The 20,927-nt window shown below is 40.2% G+C and overlaps 1 protein-coding gene across 1 annotated transcript in view; it reads right to left on the reverse strand.

The window, feature by feature from the left end:
• The window catches only part of LOC107712488 (neural-cadherin-like), a gene marked incomplete at its 5' end in the record, with an annotated part of 181,396 nt that overhangs the window by 70,344 nt on the left and 90,125 nt on the right, over window positions 1-20,927 (reverse strand). Inside the window, one exon of the mRNA XM_016517756.1 lies at window positions 13,868-14,145. Within this exon, the coding sequence (XP_016373242.1) occupies window positions 13,868-14,145 (278 nt within the window). The remainder of the gene's footprint in view (window positions 1-13,867; window positions 14,146-20,927) is intronic.

The following is a 20,927-nucleotide window of genomic DNA, read 5'->3' on the forward strand; positions in this document are numbered from 1 at the left end:
TCCAAAAGGCTGTCACACTCTGCTGAAAAATCAGAGGTGTCAAAACGGGCATAAAAAATATTAAGATTGGCAGCAAAGGTGATAGGATCTGAAACACAAGTAGTCTGTTTAATAGATTGTCCAGTAAGAGTCCTGACACATTGAAAAGCCTGATATTGTTCTATGATAAGTGTTCATATTTGCAAAATCCTGCTCCAGTTTGGTTTTATAATGTTTTTTAGCCTTGAATATTTCACTTTTGATGTCCCGGTTTATAATTTTGAGACCAGCAAAGTCCTTCTGCCTGAAGGCAAGTTGTTTCTTATGGAAGAGATGTTTTATCTGTGGATTGATCCACTGTTTTGAATTAGGATATGTTTTAATAGTCTTTGCCGGTATCAGAGTGTCTATACAAAATTTTATATAATCACTGATAACTAAAGTCTGCTCATCAAGCTCTCCCTCAAAAACTTCCCAGTCTGTGCATGCCAAGCAGCCTTGGAGGCGTGCAATAACATCTTCCGACCATTGTGGGACACTGTGTATTTTCGGTTTGTGTTGTTTCAACCGTTGTTTGTAAACATTAAGTAAATGAATAACATTATGATCCGCAAGTCCCAGCGGTCGAAAAGCTCTGGCTTTATAGGCTTCTGGGATATTACTGTAGCACAAATCAATAGTTTTATGGAATATTGTTGGTACATCTACATACTCAATCAAAGCCAAACACATGTTTCCCTAAACAATGCATCCGTAAGACATTTAGCATGTAACAAGTCCATTTTATTTTTCAATAAACTGACATTTGAGAGAATGTAGGGACTTAACTGTAATTTAAGTCATTAATTCTATAAGGGAATTAATCATAAATTGTATTTCTAGCTCAGGTTTTGAAAGTCAAGTCAAGTCAAGTCACCTTTATTTATATAGCGCTTTTAACAATACAGATTGTGTCAAAGCAAGGAAAGGACTCGAATCTGAAAATTCTGAGTCAACCTGATTAAAACTGAATTCAAATCTGATAGTTTACACTTTAAATCAACGGTCGTCCAGCGAGCCGGTGATCTTAGTATATTTTAACAACTTGAATCTTTGTATTTCCCTGGCCACAGGGCAACACAATTATGATAATTTGTAAGCTCTTAGAGAGGTAACAATGATCTTTGGCAAAGGTTTTAACCTTAAAATTATATGACACCAGACAATGATTCTTTATAAATGAAACATGAATTTTATTGGCTATTCTAGATTACATTAAAACTAGGCTAAAACACACATACACACAAACATACAGTTTCAGAGGATGAAAGTTGACGGAGTTCTGAGGAATGAGTTAACGGAGTTGCATGAAGTTTCAAAGTTCTAACACTCGTTTCCACGAAAGAATATTGGAGTCATGTGCTGGGGGTGATAGGTATAGATACCTCATGATGGCTGATAGGGGGGGGGAGATCTTTAGATCCTTCTGTAATATTTCTGTTTCATAATTCACGTGGTGAATCCACAGCTTATGGGGGCCTGTTTCACAAGACAGAGACCTTACAAGAATAATTGAAGGTAGTGGAGGTTTAAAAGAACGCCTTCTGAGTCTACAGCGCACCCCTCCTCACCTACCTCTCTTCCTCTTTAAGCCGGGTGTTACTGTTATGTCAGGTGGGATGAGGATAGATGGATTCCGTTGACAATAGATAGAACCACAAAGAGACAAAAGTCTATCCCGGGAGTAGGTGAGCCCATGCCCCGCACCGACATCATTTGACTGGATACTCCAGACAGCGCAGTTACTAATAATCCATGTGATTATAAGAATAGTACAAATCCAATCTGTCAAATTCCCCATGGTGTTTCAGCCATAGTGCACTCTCCGCATTAACATAAAAAGCAAAAGTTCATCAACACACAAACAAACGCACCGACTGTGCCGTCACAGCAAACGCATGCGCTGAAGAGATGAAACGGTCGTTCAGGCTGACTACTCTGAAACAGATCCTCATGCAGATCTGCCCAGGGGACTGGTTCTTTTCTTTGGACTTGATAGACGCCTACTTTCACATCCAGATAGCCCCCAACCACAGGCGATTCTTGAGATTCGCCTTAGAGGGAGTGGCTTATCAATACACGGTCCTTCCATTCAGACTATCTCTGGCTCCGCGCACTTTCACGAAGCCTCTGCCTCTTTCCCCTCTGAGGCAGATGGGAATCTGCATTCTCAATTACCTCGACGACTGGCTCGTTCTGGCCCAGTCGGAGGCAGAGTTACTATCTCACAGAGCCCCCCTTCTCAGCCACTTAGAATGCCTGGGACTCAGGGTCAATTTTGCCAAGAGTGTACTGTTTCCCAGACAACGAATATCATTCCTGGGAACAGTGTTCGACTCAACTCAAATGAGAGTGGTGGTCGCACCAGAGCGTGTTCTGGCCATACAACAGCTCGTGGCTTCCTTCGAGATCGGAGCCTCTACCCCCTCAAGACGTTTCAGAAGATGCTAAGCCTTATGGCTGCAGTGTCTCCAGTGCTACAGTTTGGCCTGCTTCGTATGCGCCCCCTTCAGTACTGGCTGAAACCACAGGTTCCATCCCATGTGTGGCATCACGGACGCCTGCCCGTCAGGGTGGACCAGGCCTGTGTAACGGCCCTGGCCCCTTGGAAGAATGCTCAATGGATAAAACAGGGCGTCTCCCTGGGAATGGTCTGCAGGAGAAAGGTTGTTTCGGCAGATGCTTCCAACACGGGTTGGGGAGCTCTGTGCGAAGGTAAACCGACTTTCGACCATTGGTAGAAAGAGGAAGAAGTTCTTCAAATCAACTACCTGGAAATGTTGCCAGTATGTCAGGCTTGCCAAATCTTCCTGCCAGACCTGAGGGGACACCACATTCTGGTCCGCTCAGACAGTATGACGGCGGTGTCCTACATAAATCACCAGGGAGGGCTTTCCTCGAGGTGCCTCATTGTGCTCTCTGTCTTCGCTGAGAGCAGTGCACCGGAACGGGCAAGCTTAACTGAGGAGCGGATATGCTGTCACGGAGAAAAGTCCCCTCAGAAGAGTGGACGCTCCACCCGCAGACGGTTCAGAAAATCTGGGAGATCTTTGGCAAGGCAGAAGTGGACCTCTTTGCCTCAGAAGACAACTCCCATTGCCCAATCTATTATTCCAAAGACAGGGACGCGTTGGCCCATGACTGGCCCAATCTCCTTCTTTATGCTTTCCCCCCAATCACCCTGATCCCTCAGGTAATCAGGCGAATCAGGGAACAAGAACGCAAGGTTCTCCTGGTGGCCCCGCTCAGGAGAAACCAGCATTGAATATCAGAGCTATCACAGCTGCCTGTAGCAGCCCCGTGGCCCATTCCCCTGAGGCAGGATCTCCTCTCTTAGGCGAACAGAACGATATGGCACCCCCAGCCCGAGCTGTGGGCTCTGCACCTTTGGCCACTCGACGGGAGCCTGCAAGCCTCACAGAGTGTGTTCTAAACACTATTTCTCAGGCTAGATCCCTGTCTACAAGATGCCTCTATGCTCTTAAGTGGTCTGTGTTCTCCACCTGGTGCTTAATCCGTGGCGATGACCCACCCGTCTGTGACATTTCAGTGATATTGTCCTTCCTACAAGAGCTGCTGGATAAAGGGCGCTCCTCATCCATGCTCAAGGTCTATGTAGCGGCTATAGCGGCTTCTCATGCCCAATAGCAGGCCAGTCGGTGGGCAGAAACAACTTAAATGTCCGTTTTCAAAAGGGGGCCAGGAGGCTGAATCCACCCAGCCCCCTCACTGTACCTACATGGGACCTGCCAACTGTTCTGAGGGCCCTGAAGGGCTATCCCTTTGAGCCACTGCAGTCTGTTGACCTTCAGTACCTGTCGTTGAAAACTGCTCTACTGCTAGCATTAGCATCAGTCAAATGAGTGGGAGACTTTCAGGCGCTCTCTGTGAGCCCTACCTGCCTGAAGTTTGGGCTTGATGACTCTAAAGTCGTCCTGAAACCAAGGCATGGTTATATACCTAAGGTGCTCTCCACTCCATTCAGGGCACAGATCATTACACTCTCTGCGCTTCCTCCCTCAGAAGGGGACCAGGAGTTGAATTTTCCCTTGCCCCGTCAGGGCGCTGAGAATTTACATCCAGCGTTCCGCCCCGTTTAGGCAGTCGGAACAGCTCTTTGTTTGCTTCGGTAGCCGTGCTAGAGGTCATCCGGTCACGAGGCAGAGATTTTCTAAGTGGATAGTTGATGCTATTATGCTAGCCTACTCTTCCAGTTGGGCCTCACCGTCCACATTTGCTAGGTTTTATAACCTGGAAGTCTCTGCCTTACAGGCTAGGGTTCTTTCTGCCTAGTTGACACACACCTGCTTACGCAGTACCACTTCTGAGCAGGAGTTTGGTCGTAACGCTCAAACCCATCAGATTATTTACTTGTGCGCTCTCGGCTTTTACATCAATGAGAGGTGGTGTACAGACATAACAGTGTTAAAGAAGATGTGCTGTTACGATCTAGAAGCGATTTTCATTAAATGAAAGCCTTTCTATTCGCCGCGGGAGTTTCACTCGTTCATTCTTGTGAGTATTTACAATACACCGCAAGCACATGTGAGCCTGGCTTTGCAAAAATTTGCTGATTAGATCACAGAGACAGAACAACAACACCCGGACTCTGTTTTAATAATTCTCGGGGACTTTAATAAAGCAAATCTCTCCCTTGAACTGCCAAAATACAGACAGCATGTTACATGTCCCACCAGAAACAGTAATATACTGGACCATTGTTACTCCACAATAAAGGATGCATATCGTTCCGTCCCCAGAGCAGTTGTAGGACTCTCTGACCACTGCCTGGTTCATCTTATACTGACTTACAGGCAAAAACTTAAATATGCTTAGGGCTGCCCTCAACTAAGGATTTTTCTGGTCGATTAGTAGCTGTTCATTTTAAGCATTAGTTGACTAATCGCACGTTTATCAATAAACCATTTAAATCATTATAATGAGCCTTTAATTGCCTACATAGCCTAATAAGCGCTCAAGCACATGCATAGCTTGCCACAGCACACCGACAGAAGTAATGATTATGAATGTGTCAGGGAAAAACAGTAAGGAGACTGCATTAACATTTTAATAATTCACTGATAAACTAGTGCTTTTTTTGTTTTTGGTTTAAGAGATGAAGATGAATGACGGAGACACTGACACCGACTTGTCATCTCCATGGATCCACCTGTATGCATGTTTCATACGGATTACATAATCTGAAAATATTCGTTTTCCATTTGAATTGGTTTATTTGAAAGTAGACCTTTCACTCTCTATAGATATTTTTTAATGTCTGTAAGGCAAATATATACACGGAGTTTCGCGCTCAAGTTCACAGAGACTGAGATGGCAGAAATCAATACATCTGTCCTGCAGTGAAGCGCTACTGTTCAGCTTCACTCCGCACAGACACTTGGACAGCGCACATTTCTCTAGGTTAACATTAGATTGAGAGGTCATGTAAAGTTGCTAATACTTACATATTTCAGATGATAGGTCATATTTGAGGTTGATGAAGGATATAGGCGAGCGTTTGCTTGTCCTGCCCGATGTACTACCACATAGACCAGACGCTAACGATGTGCGTGACTTCACCAATGTGGATTTTTTTTCTGTGACTAAGCGACTAATAAAATTTTGGTCAACCAAGCCTCTTCTGGTCAACTAACGATTTGTCGACTATTCGGGGGCATCCCTAAATCTGCTAAACCTGTAGTAAAGACTGTAAAGTGATGGACCAACAAAACAGAGTGGACATTACAAGCCTGTTTTGAATGCACTGATTGGAGTGCTTTTGAAGCTGCGGCCAAGGATCTGGACGAGCTCACAGAGACTGTACAAACATATGTCAGTTTCTGTGAAGACATGTGCATCCCTACCAGGACTCATTTAACATTCAACAATAAGCCATGGTTTACAGCAAAACTCAGACAGCTTCTTCAGGCCAAAGAGGATGCCTACAGAAAGGGGGGCAGAGTCTTGTAAAATCAGGCAAGAAACACACTGAATAAGGAGATTAGAGTGGCTAAGAGGAACTATGCTAAAAAGCTAGAACACCAGTTTTCTGCCAACAACCCTGCATCAGTGTGGAAAGGCCTGAAAGATAACACAAACTACTCCATCCCTCAGCACTGAGGTGAATCAACGACTTGCTGAAAACCTGAATGAGTTTTAGGCTACGTTTAAACGACAACGGTGTAGTCAAAAATGGAAACGTTTTTCCCTTGCGTTTTTAAAAAGTTTTACGTATACACAACAATGTTTTCAAAACAATTCGCATTTACAAATATCCGTGAAAACGACCAAAAACACTGTATTACGTATGCTAGGCCAGTAGTTGCGCTGACACCTTGTTAGTAAACAGTACCTGTAGGGAAGTGACGATTATATGATGCGTCTCCGCTGTTGGTTGTAATATTGGTGAAGTAAATCCACACTTTGCTGAAGAAGCATTAGCAAACTCGTAAGCAGCAACAACAGTACCATATACTCCGCAATTGTTGTGTATGTTTGTCCGTGCTTGCCTTTAAAATCGACACGTACTGCACATGTCTACATACCTAACACGTACTATGCACGCGCATGACGTCACCATTTTCAAAGATTCCTGTATTGGGTGTTTAAACGGAAACGATAACGGTGCCGTTTTCAAAAACTTGCACTTTGAAACCCGTTTTCAAAAATATGCATTTTCAGTCCCCAAAACGCAGTTGTCGTGTAAACGAACAGTCAAAACACATAAAAAGTTTCCCGTTTTTGGCTGAAAACGTTGTAGTGTAAACGGCCCCTTACTGTAGATTTGAAACTCCCAGTCTAACACCCTACACTCGCTCTGAACATCTCTCCACACAACCATTAATACCTCCTGCAATCCCCCTCTCCCCCACTCCTGCACTTTAGATCAGTGAAGATGATGTGCGCCAGGTCTTCAGAAAGAACAAGAGAAGAAAAGCACCAGGCCCAGACGGTGTCACACCAGCCTGTCTGAAAACCTGTGCTGACCAGCTGGCCCCCATCTTTTCACAGATCTTCAACAGATCACTAGAGCTGTGCGAAGTACCTGCCTGCTTCAAACGCTCCACCATCATCCCTGTCCCAAAAAACCCAAGATAACAGGACTTAATGACTACAGACCTGTTGCTTTAATGTCTGTGGTCATGAAGACATTTGAGAGCTTGATGTTGGCTTATCTGAAGGACATCACTGGACCCTTACTGAACCCCCTGCAGTTTGCTTACCGAGCAAACAGGTCCGTGGATGATGCAGTCAATATGGGACTGCACTTCATCCTGCAACATCTGGACAAAACAGGGACTTATGTGAGGATCCTGTTTGTGGACTTTAGCTCCGCTTTCAACACCATCATCCCAACACTCCTCCAGACCAAACTAACCCAGCTCTCTGTCCCTAGCTCTATCTGTCAGTGGATCACCAGCTTTCTGACAGATAGGCAACAGCTAGTGAGAATTGGTAAATTCACATCCAACAGCCGCAGTCATCGGCCTCATCCAGGACAGAGACGAGTCTGCTTACAGACAGGAGGTACAAGAGCTGTCTGTCTGGTGCAGTCACAACAAACTGGAGCTCAACACGCTCAAAACAGTGGAGATGATAGTGGAACCCCCCTGCACTCCACCCCACTCACCATCATGGACAGCACTGTGGCTGCAGTGGAGTCATTCAGATTCCTGGGAACCACCATCTCTCAGGACCTGAAGTGGGACACTCACATCGACTTGTTAAAAAGGCCCAACAAAGGTTGTACTTCCTTCGCCAGCTGAGGAAATTTAACCTGCCACAGGAGCTGCTGAAACAGTTCTACTCAGCCGTCATTGAGTGTGTCCTGTGCACTTTAATAACTGCCTGGTTTTGCTCAGCTACAAAATCAGACATCAGAAGACTACAGAGAACGGTTCGGACTGCTGAACGGATTATTGGTGCTCCCCTGCCCACCCTCCAAGAACTGTATACATCCAGAGTGAGGAAAAGGGCTCAGAAAATCACTTTGGATCCCTCACATCCAGGCCATCTCCTTTTTGAACTTTTGCCATCTTGTCGGCGCTACAGATCACCGAATACCAGGACAGCCAGGCACAAGAACAGTTTCTTTCCCCAGGCAATCTACGTCATGAACATTTAAATGTTCTCCCATTGTGCAATAAAAATATGTGCAATAACCTTATACTTATTTATCACCCTACATCCTAGTGCATCCCTACAACTTTATTTTTTATTCTACTCATATTCTATTTTATCTAAAGCACACCTGTACATATTTATTCTTTTTTTGTGGTTTATTTATATTTATACATATGTGAGTTTTATTCACATCTTATTTTTATTATCTGTGTGTCTTTGTTGTCTCTGTGTACTGGAAGCTTGTGACACTAAAACAAATTCCTTGTATGTGCAAACATACTTGGCAATAAAGCTCTTTCTGACTTTTGAAACCTGTTAATTGATCCGAATACTTTCACTGAACATAATTAATTATGCATATTTTTCCTTTTGGGCTGATTTGCTACATCTTAATGTATAAAAGTTTAAATTAGCACCATTTGTATCCAGTACAAATCTATTTTTACTTGCACACAAACACGAAAAAAAAAAAATAATAATAATTGAGTTATTGAGAATATTTTTTTGGATCCTTTCTCATAAGATGCTAAAGTTTACAGGAATCTGTCTCAAAGATGTCAGATGGTCTGTCAGATAGTCATTCTCGACTCATCCATCAAGTGTGTTGAGATGGATACACGTGCGGGATAGAAGAGTAATGCACACCACAGAGAAAACTTTCCATGATAATGGCACAGATATTACATTCCTAATGTTGGCCCATTGATTACTGTCAGCCTCACAGCAAGCTGGATTTGGACAAATTTCCAGCCTGGTGCAACTAATGCTCTCCCAAGACACAAATCTAGCAAGACAGAGGAGCCAATCTGGTTGCAATAAGACAACATTTCAACCGCCTGAATCGATACAATAAAGTAACTCTGTCTGGGGAACGATACCCTTTTAAGCTAAAGTTTCATAAAGACTCACTAGAAACTATGTCAGGTGTTTCCTCTTTAGGCTGAGGATTGAGTAATGCATATGCCTTGCGATCTGGCAATGGAAAGAGTTGGTCGGCAGGGTTTAAGGGATGGACGATGGGGTGCTTGGAGTGGGCGATTCAAAGTGGAGATCTAAATTATGTGACAGGATCAATGAAAGAGACAGTCCCACTGAAGCAAAAGAGAATATCGAAGCCGGTCTGAGGAAAGACTGAGCAAATGAGTGGAAAAATGAAAGAGCAAAATGTTTGCTGATCACGCATTTTGCATTTCTTTGGGGCATTTCTTGCAAGCAGTTGTTTGTGAACAAAAATGTTAAATAGCATAAAAACTGCTAGAAAGGCAGTTTGACAGTCTTTTCATTCACTAAAGAAACAACAGCAGGGTCACAGATCTTTCTAAAAGAAAATAACTGGGCTCTGTCCTATGTAACTCACTGGGGTCAATCTGAGCAATATCTAAAATATTAAAGGGGTCATATGATGCGATTTCAAGTTTTCCTTTCTCTTTGGAGTGTTACAAGCTCTTGGTGCATAAAGAAGATCTGTACAGTTGCAAAGACTAAAGTCTCAAATCCAAAGAGATATTCTTTATAAAAGACCTACAGTAATGTACAGTATTTGAAAAATAATGTGTTTTTTGAACATTAAAGCATGTCAACATATTCTGTTACACCAAATACACAAAATAATGATCTTTAAAATAGCATCATATGACCCCTTTAACAGTGTCTTTTGAGTGTGTGCTTGAGTCAGGGATAAAGAGAACACCAGAGAGACAGTAAAACACTGTAAATAGAAACACTTCTTTCTTCATAGCTCTGTTCTGCTTGATGAACTAAATCAGACCAATTTATCTCCTTGACTAAATCCTGGTCTTAATATCAGCCATGATGGCTGAACACAATTCTCTTACTCCCTCTGGTCGGTTTCACCCCTTCCCATTCGCTCATTTCCTGCCAGTGTAAACAGTACGAGGAATCCATTCGTTAGCTTGTGAGAAACCTACAACAATCTACCCCATCCTCCATTTACAAATCCACCATTAATCCTGCTTCCTGACTCTACATGTTGCTTCTTAAATCTTGACATCCAGCCCTCAGCAGAGTAATGAACATTGTGCTGGAATATGCAGCATGCATGTATCTGCATATCAGAGATAGTATTTTAATAAAGCATATAGTATTTGCTATTGCTAAAACTACACTGCAAAAATCATTATTCCAGTGTTAACCAGTATTTTTCTTATTTCCTGTAAACATATCTAAACAAACAATATGTATTACAAGATACATACTGAATTAAGTCCTTTTTTCTGTTTACTTTAAAGCAACAAACTTAAATTGTGTATAAACAAATCCTATTTTTTATGCAATTTTGCAGGAAGTAAATTTATGTTGCTTTAGGAATGTTTATAGATATTTTTACTAGGGAAAAATACATACATTTTTACAGCATCCTCCTAAACAAACTTTATCAGCTTCATGTTTGCTTTATGAATGCACATAATGGTTGGGAATTGAATCAACATTCCAACCCAAAAAGGCAGATTATTTTGCTCCTCATGCATAGGATGGTCTAACACAAATCCTTTTACTCATGAAGAGAAATTCAGACTTCAAGTAAAACCATAAAACAAGTTACTAAACCTATGATTTCACAAACACAGCATAAGAAACAACTGTCATTATTTGTTAAATGGTGACAATCATCTAAAAAGGATATTTCTTAATTAGACTTAAATTATGATTGAGGGTATTTTTGTTTAAATCGACTGTAGTTCTACATTGTATCATCCGTACATAATAAAGCTCAACATCCTACTTATGATAAATACAGTATTTTGCAGTATCCATTTTTCCTTCGCAAATCCATCTATAATTTCCGAAAGATGTTTTTGCCTTATGCTAACAATAGCTGCGGGAATAGGATTTAAAAAAAATTTTTTGCATTACTTTAACAGCGGTTGGGGTAATGAGATGTTCTAAATTTTTCAGGACTATTCTAACAAGGGTTTATAGTCTTTGAGTAAATGTGCTTGACATCAACCCCCATTCCCACTGATGTACATTTACAAAAGATTTGCAAATCTTCTTTATCTACTTAATTCTAATGAAGCACATACATGGTACATGGACTGAATGAAAGTGACTCTTGATTCCATTTGCGATATTCATGAAATACAGATAATAGAAAAAGGACCTTGAGAGCTAAACACTCCTGGCTGTTTGGATGTTTGATGCATGTGAATTACAGCGTTTGTGCAAGAAAACAGTGATATTTAAAGCACTCTCCTGCAGGACTGTCTAAGTCTCTCTTGACACAGAAATAACCAAGCAGTGTGAGTGAGGGTCCCAAAAGCAATTTCATTCTTCCAAAGCGAGATAGTTGTATAGACCATGTCATATCAATGCATATGAATCCCTATTTTTCATAGAAATGCCTATGTTTGATAAATCGTTCCATGTGAGTGCATACAGTTCAAATAAACATTTTTCATATAAATAGTCATCATTTCACATTGAAAAACTGAAAGGTTTTGAGCACGCCTGAAAGCTGAAGAAGACCGGAAGGTTGACGTAACACAGACGCAACATTAAGGTTGTTGCCTGCGGACATTATTAGGATTAGAGGAGGGCTTGAGGCATGAAGCGCTCTGGCCCACAAAGCCAGCTCACCACATTACATGCTCGCTAGGTCTGACCACTCGCAAATCCGTAGCTTTACTTTCTTCTTTTAATTAAACCACTGAGAGCTAAATTAATTTCTCCATATTTTTCAAGCTGATTAAAATGAAGCGTGGAAAGTGTAGACATACTGTATGTCAGAATGGGATGCTAAGCCATTGCATGTGTACGTATTGCGTGTACAAATCTCACACTAGTATTTTTAAGGCTTTCTATGATGTAAGGTCATGTCATGCAAAAGAGATTGGGAAAATGTGTAATAGAGCTGTATGTGTGTCAGTCTCCTCTGTAAAATATGCAGGTATGGAAACAGGTATGTGCATGTACGTGTAATAAGAGTGGTAGAGTGCTCTCAATCGGTTCTAAGGTGAATGGACAACACATAAATTATACAATAGGCAAATGTACAATTTCATTTTTTAAATGCCCCCTTTGGAAGATGTCAGGCTGGTATTTATAATATGTTCATTGCTCTGCATTTTTAATTTCCCTGCGGGAAGGAAAAATCATCCATATCACAAGCAGCGATTAGAATACAACTCACATCTGCAACCACATCTCAGATATCATTAGGAGCTTCCACATGGCAGCTGCTCTCTTGATTTGGATCTAAATCAACCCATACATACTAAAACACTAAGCTTTATAAATCACTGCTAAGCATCCAGTAGTGCCCTAGCTAACTGTTACGCAATCTTACCGTATGGTATTGTTAACTCACATTATTGTCAGGGCTGACGCTACATGTTATTCATACAAAAACTTTTTCCACTACTTTCTTCCCATCCGTCTCTGCCATTTTTAGGTCTATCTTGCCTTTAGGGGGAAATAAATGTATATAAATGTGATCACCAGTTTTCAGTCCATTAATTTGTTAAAATATAGTTCTGGTCAAAAAATAAATATAATAAAATGAAATGAAATGAAATAAATGTACTGTATTTGATTAAAAAAAACAAAAAAACTAATGGAACCAATGTACTACAAATGGCATTTTACTCATATAAGAGCTTGGAATTCTTCATAGCCTTATAAAATTAGTCCTTGTTTGAAAGATGTTAAGACTTGTTTTCATTATATTGCTACTGATCTCTGCCTTACTGGTCACTGTTTTATTGTCAACATATATTTTCCTGTTCCAATGAATACAAAAAGGTGCAATTATCTCTGACAACTCAATCCAGCTATCAAACATGTTGAGAAAACAACGTTGCACATGCATTTGAAGAACTCAGTTAGCATAGTGGAATTAACATGATTAGAAGATCTGGCTCATTAAATTTTAACTGGAAGTGATGCATGACAACACTGCCCAGCTTTGCACTTAAACATACATAGTTTACATAAAGAAACATCACTGCTAATTAGACCAACATATTCTAGCGTAGGCAGATAAACAACTTCCTGCTTGAGAACAAAACCTGAAAGAGAGGAAGTTTTGTTCAAAATATTCAACATGAGACATGGATCGCCTGCTTTGTTCAATTACAACCACGGCTGAAAAAACTGGCGTTAGAACGTTTGTTATTAACTCACGGCTGCCAGGTTTACGTTTATTCTGAGAAAAAAATTCCCCATCTAAGAATTATCACAAGCTCCCTGCTTCCCCCAAACCCATCCAATCCCAGTCACTCGGTATTGTTATTCGGGAAAGACAATCAATATCCATGCCAGGACTGGATAATTGAATAACACAGAAAAAGAAAGGCTCTTTCAGCCTCATATTTGTGCAAAAGCTCAGAAGCGAAAAGATTAGTCTTACAAAGAGTGGTTTGGATCCATGTGGAAGTTCACTTGATCATGTCTCTTTTTACACTTTCAAAGAGGCACATGAAAGTGATATGAAGACGAGGCATCTATGCATCTAAGTGCATGTGGACTGTGAGCTTCAGACAGTTTCGTCAGGCAACAGTTCTCATCCTAATGTAATGTTTAGACACTGTGTTTGGTTGTTTCCTCAAAGAGCTTGCATATGTTCAGGAACCTGCTGCAGATTACAGACTCCTAAAGGAAGCCTGTTGTAAACATCTCACTGCTGTTGCGTTCACTTTCTCTCCATATGTGAAGTGAAATAAAGTCATTCGAAAAAACTCTCAAAGGAAAACCTGTACTTTCTCACCTGTATCCACTCTGCGTGTCCACACAGACTCCTCCATTGTGGCAGGGGTTTCTGGGATAGACAGAGCAGCTCTGGTGGAGGTGTTCACGTGCCGAGCAACTGCAGACAGCTGTGGCTTCCACAGTCACTGACACCAGAGCCATGCTGCCTGAGTCGACCACCGCCGGCTTGTCAGTCACGCTCAGATGGCTGGTGCAGCCCCCTCCTCCCCGACAGTCTGCATCCACACACTCATCTACATGAACCTGGGTCACGTTCACTTGAAGAAAAGACTGGAGCTGGATGGGGAAGGGAAATGGAAAGAGAGAGAAAGAAAGAAAGAAAGTCCATCACTTGTGAAATGCCGCCATAATGATTAAAGAAAAATAATAGAACAAACTAATAGACAGTAAAGAACACATGTGGACAGCTTCATTATTTTGAGTCATTTTGACCCAGAACCAGATTTTGAGTTTTATGCACTGAGTGAAATAATTATATCTCTACTCAAAACTGCTGTTAAGAAATGATAACGTAAGGTCAGCTTGTTCACAAGCTGTTTCGTTCACGTCTTTCCATGGTTGAAACACTGATTGGGTGATTATGTAAGAGACGATTCATTTCAGTAAGTATCTTTGAAAATTCATGCTTATTTTTTGCTATAACTAGTAATTAAAGATGATCGGATCTGTCACACCACATTAACCCTCTGGGGTTGAAGACCGCACCGGTGCGGTTTGTCACGTTTTTTCTTGATGACCGCGAAAAGAACTAAAAATACTCTGTCATTTTGATCAGATGACAGATACATATAAGAGTAAGGCATTGTTTAAAACTGCAAAGGGTCTACTTTTATTTGTGCAGTAACACACGGAGAGACACAGCAAAAGAGAGAAAGAGAGCACACAGCAGCACGTAGCAACCAACAATATTATATAAATAAACACGGAACGTAACAATAGTCATAATTTACAACAAAACAATATGCTTTTGTAAAATAACGAAAACAGGGTGCGCTTTCTGCCATCTTGGTCAACTTTCCTCACGTAAATAAAACAACCTGAATCTCAGTGAATACTTTCCTCACAGACATGATAAATATGTGTATATAAAGCTTGAAATGTACTTTTAAATGAAGTAAGCCAAGAAAACATATATTCAATGATAAAGTAATCCATATGAAACCAACGTGAGGTACAGGTCTGAGCTCATTATCTGTAATGTGACCACGCCCATAAGCAAGCACACTATTCAAACTATAATCACCCACGTGACATGTGTGAACATGTAAATGCCCACATCTCCTCTGTAAACAAAGCGTGACGATTCAAGTTTATCTAGGCTACTTTTCATTTCTGGAAGAAGACGCACTGAGAGGAATAAGCCATCATTTACCTTAGAAGAAGGCGATGCACAAGCCAGCGGAGGAGATCATTTCTAATGAGTAAGGTATTTTATATTACTTGTATTAGTTGTTATTGTGACATAACTTGTACACATTTTACTAGTTAGACTTTTCCTAAACTATAATTCCTGACTACATGTATGAAATAAATTGAAACATTTTGAAATAAGTGTCATTTCTTTCCATCTAAATGTCTCACGATGCCGGGATGTTTTTTGATGTTCTATAAAATATAAAACAATACGATATAAAAGTAATATGAGTGTTTACATTGTAACACTATGTGAATGTTAGAGTCTAAGAATGTTTAGACCAATGTTTACTGTGATAATGTATTCACAGATATGTGTTTATAATGTGCATAACAATAATAATTTATTTTCCCATAAATTAAATGTTTTTGTATTGTATAATACATGCAATACATACATACACATGTTTGTGTTTATTGGGGGGGGGGATACCTTGAAGGGGGATACCTTGAAGACTTCATTTCAAACTGTTTTTTTTTCCCTGAGAGTGCTGTACCAACATCACATGTTGTTCAACTGGGCTGATGTTCTACATGAATATGGTTTACTTGTTTCAACATTTGAACAGGATCTTTTCAGCAATGGCACAAAGGTGTGTGACTGTTCACATCGCTGTGTTTAGATCAGTGTGCTCAATAATGTGTCTTTGACCTTCACTGTGTATATTTTGATTATACTGTGTTGTAAATAAAATACAGAGAATCAAGTTCTCAAAAGTCTTGTGAACAAATGTTCTGTATGTGTTTCAGTGACTTAAAAATGTTAGGTTTTCACTAACCACGCATAAACGTTGTTTTCTCAAAAACACAAAACATGTACATTCATGCTGCTCACATATTATTGTAGCCCAGTTTGTGCTGAATACAATGTAACCAGACGTTAGCCATTACTATGTTTTTAAGATACTGAAAAAAGCACAGGGCTTGTCAAAACTTCTCCAGGGCCCGGAAACACCCTCAGACACCAGAGGGTTAAAAGGGTTTACCCAAAAATGATAATTCATAATTTACTCACACTCATGTTGTTCCAAACCCAAACCAGACTTTAGTGAGCTTCAAAACACAATTAAGATGTTTCTGTCCCTCCATTTGAACGTCCAGGTAACTGAAACTTAAATCGAGTGGAGTAGTCCAAGTCTTGAGAAGAGATACAATTACTTTATAAGATGAACAAATTTAATATAGGTTTTTATTTACATCGAAGAAATGGATTCCTTTTACAATACCTTTATAACCTTTTTGGATCTTTTAAGTTTTACAGTTTTGGTACGACATGAGTGTGAGTAGATGACAGAAGGACTTCAAAATTACATTTATTATTTCAGTTTTGTAATTATCGGTGTGGCAATTGTGCACAGTGTAACAACAATTCATTTAAAACTGCTGTTTTTTGTCATCCAAGAACAGGTCGAAAATATAAAATTAAATATATAGTTGGGTTCCAGGGATATAGATATAGTTGGGTTCCAATTCCCAGGGAACACACATACTGGTAAAAAATTAATAGCCTGAATGCACTATAACTGTAAGTCGCTTTGGATAAAAGTGTCTGCTAAATGCATAAATTATTATTAAAATTATTAATTAAATTATAAAATTAACTCTTATTACATGTGCTTCAATCCATGTTGTGTACATTATTCGATGTCCATGTGGTCTGTGTTATGTGGGAAAAACATCTCGACAATTGAAACAAAGGATCAGTGAACATAAGAGTTCTATTAGGAGAAAAGATATTACTTATCCAGTTGCTGCACATTTCCGTTCTTTTAATCATGATGTGTCCTCCCTACGTTTCTTGGGAATTGAAAAGGTGTCCGTTCCATCAAGAGGTGGTGACATTGATGCCCTTTTATTAAGAAGTGAATCGTTTTGGATTGTGACTTTGCAAACTTCATCACCCTTGGGGTTAAATGATGAAGCATCATTTAATGCAATGTTGTAAAGTGTCTTTATTGTGTATCTGAGTGTCTGTTTGATCAAGAGGGGATGATATTGTAACCCTGTTAAGATGTGAATTGTCTGATATTGTGATTTTACAAACGTGATCATCTTTGTGTTTAAATAATGGAACATCATTTATTAGTAATGTTGTAAAGTGTTTTCTATTGGATATTTGAGCCCTCGTTATTTATGACATATGAGTTGGTGATTGGTACACATGTAGTATCGATGACATTCATTGGTTGGGTGTTTTTAAAAAATGTCTTGTCTTTAATAGTATGCATATGCCTGATGAAGGTCAGTGGACCGAAACGTTTCTTGTGCTTGTGACGATAAACTTCAATATTTAGCAAGTACTGATAGTGTGCTGGATTGCATCGTTTTATATTCAGTTTTGTTGTAAGTTGAGACTTACCAAAATATCAAAACACAAAAGTGTTTTCCCTTCCTTATAATTGTGTTTCTTAGCAAGTGGCTCATTGTGACTTCCATGCTCGTCCAGTCTGGAGCTGGTCTAGTTGGTCAATAAACCAGCAAGGTCTTCCTTGTGAAGCTCATTGACCAATGAAGCCTTGCTGGTTAACATAGACTTCTAGGCCAGGAACACAGCAGCACTCATACGCTGGTGTCCATCTATGCCAATCTTTTCAGCTGAGCTACCCTCAAATTAGCATACAAATAGCAAAACAAGTCCAACCAAGTTAACCAAAAAGACCCCAAACCCACATAAACAGCGTTCAGCAACACTGGTGCACGCTCACTCTATTTCATTCTTGGACACAATACGCACTCCAGAGCCTCTCTGGTCCTGTGCTTTTCCACAAGCACATAAACGGCATGCAGATACCTCACGTCCACAGGGCTGCCTCTCAACTTTCACACCATTTATTCAAATGCAACATCTGAAGTATAGCAGGTTGCTCCTCAGTGGACTGAGTAGTCAAACTCAAACAGTGATTGGCCTGTCCTACACTAACTCAAGCGAACAGCACACTTAAGGGAAAATGAAGGGGTGAAGAAACAAGAGATATCGAGAGATACAGACAGAGAGAAAATAGAGACTGATGTTCAAGGTGATAACTACTCCAAGATTAGCTGGGACCTATTTGCCGGGACATTATTCTGACTTGGGGGTGGTTCATTGAGAGGTATTTTCTACACAGCAGCTGTGGCAGAGTGATTGATGATGCTGTTTATGTTGTGATCAGAAGGGGAAACTCTGAGGGAGCACAGGGATATGGTGCAATGCACACAGCAGGGCTGGACAGGCAAATGTCACAATGTGTTATGTTGGGGTGAGAACAGAAACAGTGGGAGCAGCATTAGGTCTCAGAAAGGGTTTTTAAATATTTAAATATTTAAAAAGGAGAAATAAAGTGTACATGGGGAATATGTGTGAGAACTGAAAGGGCACAATAATGAGACGCTCACTGACTTCCCTGAGTGCCCTGCAGACAATGGGAACAGCAGGAGTTCTGCAAGCTGGCACTTGGGGTTTCACAATATACCTGTATTGATGATAACTGTGGTATTTAAAATATAAAATATTGATATGTTAATACTACACATGATACAATAATATCATAAATAATTCAGTGACAGCAAGCAGTAATCAAGTTGACACTCCAACAGAGGTGGTGGCAGATTTGCACCTTAACACAGGTTGCCACCTGTCATAAAATGGAAAAAAAAGATGACAGCAACACAGAGTGTAGCTACTACGCTACAAAATCATGTTGAAAAAGATGACACACAATTCTTAAAAGTTACAGGTAGAATGCAAGCATGAGAGTTTTTTTTTTTTTTTTTGGTAAAAGACTGCAGGGAGTGCTGACAAACAGTAAGTTATTTTTGTACAGTTATGGTTACTATGGTTACAACTGCTGCCCTAATTTTTCCTCAATTTTTATAAAGTAGAATATCACATAAAAACATTAGCAACATTAGCATACCGTGACTGCCCTAGTTAGTGCACCTTGGCAGCATTCATTGCCACTCCCTTTCTTTGTGCACAAACACCTTTGCATACACAGGACAAGACGAGTATATTGAGGAGAGGCACATTCAGCATTTAATGGCACCATTAAATTCAGATACACCTCATCACACACTACCAGCCCTGTTTGTACTGTGCTGCTCCTCTTTTATGCCCATTTCAGTCTGGAGCCCAGATGCATTGTGGCATTCGAAGAGATGGGGCAGAGAAAACATGAGAGGAGGTAATCACTCCGTGATGGAGTTCATATCCAGAAAACCTTGCAAACATAATGTGGACATGCACAGTTTATATTAGTTAGTTAGTGACCTTTATGTAACAATGCTAAAACTCAATCTATAGGGATGCAGTGATATTAAAAATAAGGCCTTTTATTATTGTGTAAAATAAATAAATACATTGAAATTAAAATGATTAAAATGTAAGAATCACATATTGTATGCTTAATGTTCACATTTTATTTGTAGTGTGTTATCTTACATTTCTTACATTTAAAAATTACGCATTATGAGCATACCTATAAATTAGGGGTTTAACGATACACGTATTCGTACCGTACGGTTCACGGGGCAAATTCCAAATGGAAGTGATCATCCCTATGCCTTTGAAGGCAAAGCCCTTGGAGTGGGGACTTTGGAGTGAGCAGGGCACGTGCATGCCATTATGTAGTCGTTTGGAATGCACTTGGCAAAGGGAGCGACGTAATTTCCTCATTATCTTCAGCTGGGATGTCCCCATGACAACGCAGCATGGTGTACATCAAATATAAATTTTATAATTTAAAAAGTTTTATATATTTTAGTTTTCATATATTATATAGCATGTTTTAAAATATTTGTAAAATATAAAATGGATGTTTATTTGCAACAGTTATGCTAACAACAATAAAAAGACATATATACCAGTAAAACAGCGACATCAGCTGACGGACACCATGCTGTGTTGTCACGGGAACATCCCAGCTGAAGATAATGAGGAAATTACGTCGCTCCCTTTGCCAAGTGCATTCCAAACGACTACATAATGGCACACACGTGTCCTGCTCACTCCAAAGTCCCCACTCCTAGGGCTCTGCCCTTCAAAGGCATAGGGATGATCACTTCCATTTGGAATTTGCCCCGTGAACCGTACGGTATGAATACGTTTACCGTTACACCCCTACTATAAATATTAAAGCAGAGGACAGCTCAAATAAAACAATTCCTAAGCACCAGAGGTTTTTTACAAGCGCCATACATTTTATAATTAATTCATACTTCCACTAATTGTGGAAGCATTCAGTTAAATTTTTTTTTTCTTTTTTTGGTGGAGTTGTTGTTGTTAATTGTTTTATGTTTCTGGGCCACTGAACGTGAAACCAATAATGCATAGTTTAAACGTATAATCACAATCAGTGTGATCTCTCATTGAATTCCATTAATTGGCCTTCAATGGCTCGAGTGTCCATGTGTATCTCAAGTGTGTGTGCCTGACTGACTGCAGATCTACTCATGCACTTTACTGCACTGCAGAGTCCCTGTGGACCAGATCCAGGAGTTGTTTTCAAGACAGACAAACACACATACGCATTTGAAGCTGCAGAGCGTAAAGATGACTGGTGTTAAACATTCACCCACACACACTTGACACTCTCCCATTCTTTTCATGGTTCTGGTTCTTTACAGACACACAGACATGCACACACACACACACACACACACACACA

Source organism: Sinocyclocheilus rhinocerous, unplaced genomic scaffold (assembly GCF_001515625.1).
Source record: "Sinocyclocheilus rhinocerous isolate Xijiao unplaced genomic scaffold, SAMN03320098_v1.1 scaffold838, whole genome shotgun sequence".
Classification (NCBI taxonomy): Eukaryota; Metazoa; Chordata; class Actinopteri; order Cypriniformes; family Cyprinidae; genus Sinocyclocheilus; species Sinocyclocheilus rhinocerous.